We start from the raw sequence: 7,287 nt of genomic DNA, 5'->3' as shown, positions 1-7,287 counted from the left end.
TTCGCAGATTTTAGATTTCGATTGAACCATGAACCAAACCACCCGTCATAACAGTTGAGCACCCTTTCGAAAATTGGAATTTCCACGGAGATTGGATCCTGTAGTATTAGAATTTTCTTTAAAAGGTGTGGCTTCTTTCTTCGATCTCATAGTTTTCAAATTCTAGATGCTATATACCTAAACTTAAACATCACAACATAAACCAATGGTAATAGACCAGAGAGAATTTATTTCATCCCCATACAATCATAACTAATGATTTGTTACACTATATGACACTATGCCATCTTTTTAGTCCTAAGAAGTGATGCATAACCAGACTTGTGCAGAAATTTAGATGATAATCTTTACATATGTGGCTTCAAAGCTCATCTTTGAGAGCAGACATATAACCACTAGGGTTACTTGATGAGCTTTTGATCGGATATGAAGCCTCCATCGCGATACCACAGAGTCCTTCGCTAGCAGATATGCCTCGCTTCATTCTTATGTAGCCCCTCTCTCCCCATTCAGCTCCCCATGAATTCTTCACTGTCCAGTATTTAGTTCCATCCAGCGTCGTTCCATAGCCTACAACTGCAACTCCATGATCCAGGTCCGTTCCACAATCTCCATTGAATACTCCCTGTCATCAAGGCTCTTTTGTTAGGTCTATCCATTCGCGATAATATACAAGTACGTACTACTGCAGGTTTTGAATTGCACAAGTATAAATAACTAAATACCTCCGAGTAGAACTGGAAATCATAACCCCCAGCATCAATAGCCACAGAGATAGGTTGGTTTGCCACGGCTTTCATCAATGCATTTTCATCATTAGCAGGGACATCTTCATGTCCATCTATTGAAACTGCTGGTGCACTAGCCTGCATGACAGATTGAATGTTAAATACGTGTTCAAATTATACTCCTTACGTCCCATTTTATCTGAGTTAGTTTGACAAGCACGTTTTTTAAAAGTTGAATGTTTGACTTCAATTTGGACCACATAAAATGAGTTAGTGGATGTTAAAAAGGATAGTATATGAATGAGTTGTTATAATAATCTTAAATGGATGCTATAAATTGAAAGGTTCATTTAAAATAGGCCGAAGGGAGTATTAAATATACAAACAGTGGAAAAGTATAATGACTTATTTCATACCAAAGAAACATCACAGTTCCCATCTTCAGCCCTGTAAGGATACTTGGCCTCTGTTGTAAGACCCCCCTTGGTCTTGATGAAAGCAAATGCTGAGTCCATCAATCCCCCGCTACAACCTTGGTTCTGTTCGGTGTCACAGTCGATGAGTTCTTGCTCAGATAATGAAACTAACTTATTCGTTTTCAAGTAGTTTATTCCCTCAACCGCTACAACTGTTGAAAATGCCCAGCAGCTACCTGAAACACAAAATTGTCGACAATTTCTGGAATCACAATTAAAAAATTAACAGAATCTGTTGAGAAACAATATTTAAGCATGTGTAATTTACTTACCACATTGGCCCTGATCTTTGACAGGTGTAACAGCTCCTTTCTTCCTCCAATCGACTGACAGAGGAACACGGTGCACATTTTCATACATAAAGGTTGAATTTCCTGTTTTCTCGCCCCGGAACCTACGATGATGGTTCACTTTAGAGCCAGCATAGAGGCTCCGGAACTCATAGTTAGTCATGTGTGCAAACTTGTTTAGCTTCAGCTTGTAAGGCTTATCCAACTTGTTTGTCCTGTGAACATGTTCAACATTGGCCTTAAACACATTGAATCGCTTGTGCTTGTCCTCGAGACTCGTCGACACCGTGTGGTGGCTCCTCCACCTCTCATACATACCCCACAACCCTTCTTCCGTCTCCAACTCCTTGTCATGATACTCGAAACTCTGACAAAGACCAAGAACCAAAGCCAGAGATAGGAAAACCAGAACAAGCTTCTTTGCTTCCATGATGATATAAACTAGTTTTTGTTACAAGATGAGAGAAACTGCAATCGACAATGCCTCTTTATATAGCAGATTCTGAACATAAAGACAGAGGTGGTTCGATTATAGAAGCGATTGTTCATCAATAATAGAGTTAGAGTTGAAGGTTTCTTACGGGCATGAACAAGCAGTAATAATGGTGGTGGAGAATAAGATTTGGTATGAAAATTGTGGAAGAACATTTTGAATGATAGATGTTAAACTAAGATAGAGTAACAAGGTGTTTTGAGTTCACAAGTTTTGTTTGCATTAGTGAGAGTTGTAGATTCTCTGAAGGTACTGCTTAAATTTGTGATGGGGTGATGATCTGCACGCAAAAGCCAAGAACATTATTGGGTGTAGATACTAAATATAGTTTTGTTGCTATGGATTTTACAACAAGATTTGATGGTGGGAATTAAAAGTACTTGTTATTTATGTCTATCATGCTAAATTGAATATCTAATAATCAAAGAGTTCGCTTGGCTTGTAAGTATAGTGTTGCCGCTTGCGTAATGTACACTGTACATGAAATTGAATTATTATTACAAGTCTCAACTCAGAAGAGACTAATTTTGGGGTATTAGCATACTAGGAGTATATAAAGCCAGTTTATATACTTGATGGTAGTGTACTTATGTGTGATGCAAATCCTTTAATGAACAAATTTAACGGAACTTAGTCAATGAACATGATACCAATATACAAAACACATATGTACATGTGATCTCCAGTATGGCGCCACCGCAATTAACAAGTTCATCACGTCCATGTACAGATTGTTCCACTCCTGTCAGCTGTGGCTAGAGGTTTTCCGAGTCCGCTCCATGAACAACAGAGAACAGATGAATTGTGTTCCTTCAGAGTGCTGACAATACTAGCTTTAGATATCGACCAGACATGGACAGATCCATCAGCTGAGCCAGCTGCGACATAATTGTCATCTGCACTAATGCACGACCTGCTCCAATTAGAAGCCATTCTGTTCCCGCTTGCTCTTAATGTCCCACAGACCTCTAAAGTTCGCATATCGAACAAATTATGAACATTATCTCTGCCGCTTGTCAATATTACATTTCCATTTCTTGCTAAGGATATTGATGTAATCGCAAGTGAATGTGCAGCGACTTCACTAAGTAGCTTTCCTGTCTGAATGTCCCACAATCGAAGATGTCCATCAACATGACCAGAGCATATAGTATGTCCATCCATGCCAAAAGAAAGTGCGTTGCAGTTACTAGGGAAAATAATCGTATTAGTGCAATAGCCTCTCTGCAAATCCCAAATTTTTATTGTCCGGTCATAGGCAGCACTGGCGACATGACGACTTGAGAATTTACTCACATCTACAGCACATACTTTATCAACATGGCCTGTCAGGGTATGCCGAAGCCGGCCAGAATCTTTATCCCAAACAAACAACTTGTTTGAGCTACTTGCAGCAATAATAGAACTATTTTCGTGGGTGATTGCCAGATCAAGAACAGAGCCCAAACAACCATGCAGTGTGCGGATCAGTGAACCAGAACTTGTGTCCCACATTTTAATAGTCTGGTCCTGGCCCCCACTTATCAATATGTTAGAGTTATACTCAAATACCAAGGCAGCACATCCACCCTGATGAGCAGAGATCTTGTGTTTGTTTGCAGTAGGAATAGTAGACTCCACATAATACTCAGCACCTTCTTCACTCTGGCGAACCACACCATCCACTTGCTGCCGCGCCAGCTGTTCTATACTGCTTGCCTTGAGCTTATCAATCATATCCTCATAAACAGCATTCGCCTATAACATGGATAATAATTTGTTCCCACAAAACCTGTGTTAGATTTAAGAGAGTTTTCAACTGAAGTAAGAGATTACTGGAAGGGCAGAACTTATCTCTTAGGCTATTTGAGTACCAAGCTCATCATGACTCCATACAACACAACAATAATCATATCAACAAGTTCTATTACTGGAAGGGCAGAACTTATCTCTTAGGCTATTTGAGTACCAAGCTCATCAAGACTCCGTATAACACAACAATAATCATATCAACAAGTTCTATTCGAATGATAATAAAGCTTGTGCAGCCAATTAAATTATTTTTTGCACATTTGAACCCTTGACATCTGGTAAAAGAAGCAAGAGGAATACCATATGACCAAGAGGTCATTAGTATAATTATGTTATGTTATATTGGTAAAAGGCACAATTTTTTAAAATGCACAATATAAACAAACAAAAAAAACTTATGTCAAGGTTTATATGCCAGTCCCTGTACCCATGTCCAATTTTGCATCTATAGACTATATCCAAGAATCCTGATTTTTTTAAAACTATAAATCTGACACTTAAATTCATACATGTGTCCGACACACATACCCTCCAGGTAACATAGCTAGACAATTCATTGCCCCACCAATGAACAATAACTATACAAACTTAAATAGCATTAAGAAAATGGTCAGCACTCAAGCTTAGAGTACAAATTAATATAAAGGCAATAACCTTTACTCTATAAAATGTAGATGTTATTGAAGTATAAGTGGAAAAAGAGTATACTGGGACTTGTAAGTTGATACGAAGGAAAAAATAGAGTAAATAACAATCTTCATTTCCAGCACTGAGCACCATCCCAAACTATTGCCCTTTTTTATATACCGACGCTCACTTCTTCTTTTTTTGAAATGCTAAAGATATAGTATATTTTTTTGAGGATGATTGATATTAGTAAGATTTAAGAGGGGATAATTGTCAGTGTAAAGTTCATCAGTGATATAGTTCAACACTTCAACCAAGAAAAGCTTTGCTGATCAGCTAAACAAAGTAATAATACCTTGTTAACATATATACCTTTACAAAGTAATAAGTTCAGTTATAGCATAAAGATTGTCATATTGACACCAACTAATATAGACATTTAAGAGAGCCAAGCCAGGAAATAATACTGCATGCCATAAGTGAGGATTACTGACATTAACTTTATGAATAACGCCGAATTACCTCATTAAGCTTTTCAGCATCCTGCATCTTTTGCAACATCCAGCGATCAATTAGCATTTTATTTTCAGCCTGAGCAGTATCAGCTCTGACCCTCGTCTCTTCAAGTTGAGCCTTGAGTTCCTGGTTCTCGCTTGTAAGCAGTTCTACAGCTTGCGTCTTTTCATCTAAAAGTTCTTTTAGACGAGTGCATTCATCTCTGCAGCATGAAAACCAATTCAATCACACATATTGACATATACTACCTCATTTACCAAAAGAAGATATACATAATACATGAATAGAGTTTGGTTAAAGCCAACCTTGACTGACTACATTCATTTTGCAAACTGGCAATTAAATCTTCTTTGTCTTGCAGTAACGATTTCGAAGCTCTAGATTCAGCAACTTCCACAACAAGCTGTTCCGATAATCGGGATTGGGCTTTATAACATTGTTGAAGTTCAGTTTCAAGACTTTCTGCTTTCTCCTTCCATTCTGAACCCTTTTCAAGTTCAATGACGTAATTATATCAATATTACATTACATTACTCAGGATCGGCAAAAGATAATTCCAATAATTACCGATAGAGTCTAACCTGAGATATAAAGGGCCTAGAAAGAGCAATGTAAGCAGGCCCATGAGCTGCTTCTTCAACCAAATGGCGTTTCCGAAGAGCCCTCAAAGCATGTTTGATTGCATCTAATGCTATTTCTTCATCTAACCTACCCACACATAATTCCCAGTCAGTATTCATCTATACATGTGATGATGATCATTAATATAACAACCAATTAAAGATTAATTTCATCACAATCAAAAAATCAAGAATCAAAGATAAACAAAGTTCATATTATATATAAGATCAATTAAAGAAACAATCAGATTGACAATAACTTCATCACAATCAAGAATCAAGAATCATTCAATATCAAGTACAGATTATATATAAGATTAAATTAAGAAAACCTCAAAGCATGTACATAAAGGAAAGAACCATTAGGAAGAAAAAGAAAACGAGAAACATGACTTACATGATTAAAATCCAAACGAGGAGATTAGCTAACTAATCAAATCTTGAAAAGAGCTTGTATATTTCAGGCAGCTTGTATATCTTATGCAATAGCACTCAACTTCTAAACATTCAAAGTTCGAACATTACAGATATGAATATTCTTGGAAAATCGATACAAATGTTCTTGAATTCGGAGCATACCAAGTGGGCAAGTGGTTGTAACCGGTACGGGACGGGTCTGGAGATGGGTTGAACCAAGGCTGTAAACAAAACACAAGATGTTATATAGTTTTGACTGCCTCATACTCCCTCCGTCCCCTGCATTGACCAAGACAATGTATAAAAAATGAGTAAAATTAGATGAAAAGTGGGTAAAGTGGTGTGACCATCAATATCTATCTATCTATAATATATATAAAAGTAAAAGCTGTTGTGTGTTTACCCTGTTAAAGACTACCCACTCCTCCGTATTTTTACGTATTTACCATGGAATGCCATTTGACAAGTTTGGCAGGTAGCAGAAGAGGAATACCAGGATAATTGTGAGATGGCAAGGCAAGACAAGCTATCTGAGTTGAAGTTATCTCTTTGTAGAAACGTAGGACACGGTTCCAATCGTGCGGTAAAGAGAAAGATCTCATGGCAAGATCCGGTTGCTTTGAGGGTGGGATTAGCTATTATTAATATTTCTTAACAGTTGTGTTATGTCATTGTTAAAACAGGTTGTACTGTTATGTTGGTTTTGTTAATGTACAAGTGTTGTTTAGATATGTTACTATTAGTAACACACAGGAAGACTATCTGATGAATTATTAAAGTTAATGCAGACTGGAATACAAGAATTTTGTTCTCTCACTGGCAGCCAATGGTTTAATACAAATATATTTTCTTCTTCTGTCGATTGGCATCAATAATGTTTCATATATTTATATTTATAGAACAATATTGATCATATCATTATCTCGGTTAATAGTATGTTAACTCAAATTGACACTTAAAATGATAAATTTATTTGTATATCACTTATTAAAATTTGAACATCTATTTCAAGTAGTTATGTAATTTTATAAATTTAAAAATCATGATAATATTTAAAGTATACATATTTAAAAATCTGAGGCATGGCCGCTCGGCCATGCCGAGGAACCTTTTTATAATAGTGATGCAAGAATAATTGATTTACAATATAAAAATTCATAATTTATTAATAATATTACTACATAATATATATATATATATATATATATATATATATATATATTTAACATATATTAATAGCCTATATATTATGAGAGGGTAGTTGAGAAATAATTATATCATAATTTAATTTATAATATAAATCACTTATATATACATATTAAGAAAATA

The 7,287-nt window shown here is 36.1% G+C and overlaps 2 protein-coding genes across 2 annotated transcripts; both read right to left on the bottom strand.

Annotated features, from left to right (window-relative positions):
- Positions 1-209: 209 nt before the first annotated feature.
- LOC108209623 (vignain) lies at positions 210-2,078 on the bottom strand. The gene is made up of 4 exons (XM_017380625.2): positions 1,477-2,078; positions 1,145-1,380; positions 726-866; positions 210-625 (listed from the first exon to the last, which is right to left on the bottom strand). The coding sequence occupies exons 1-4, from the start codon at positions 1,922-1,924 to the stop codon at positions 362-364; spliced, it is 1,089 nt and encodes a 362-aa protein (XP_017236114.1). The 5' UTR covers positions 1,925-2,078; the 3' UTR covers positions 210-361.
- Positions 2,079-2,462: 384 nt separating this feature from the next.
- Positions 2,463-6,236, bottom strand: LOC108209622 (autophagy-related protein 16). The gene is made up of 5 exons (XM_064087989.1): positions 5,939-6,236; positions 5,503-5,629; positions 5,227-5,408; positions 4,928-5,123; positions 2,463-3,724 (listed from the first exon to the last, which is right to left on the bottom strand). Coding segments are annotated over exons 1-5 (1,530 nt in total). The 5' UTR covers positions 5,941-6,236; the 3' UTR covers positions 2,463-2,701.
- Between the last annotated feature and the right edge of the window lie 1,051 nt (positions 6,237-7,287).

This window comes from Daucus carota, chromosome 2 (assembly GCF_001625215.2).
Source record: "Daucus carota subsp. sativus chromosome 2, DH1 v3.0, whole genome shotgun sequence".
Taxonomy (NCBI): Eukaryota; Viridiplantae; Streptophyta; class Magnoliopsida; order Apiales; family Apiaceae; genus Daucus; species Daucus carota.
Note: the sequence above shows the minus strand (reverse complement) of the source record. Positions and strands in the feature narration are given on the sequence as shown.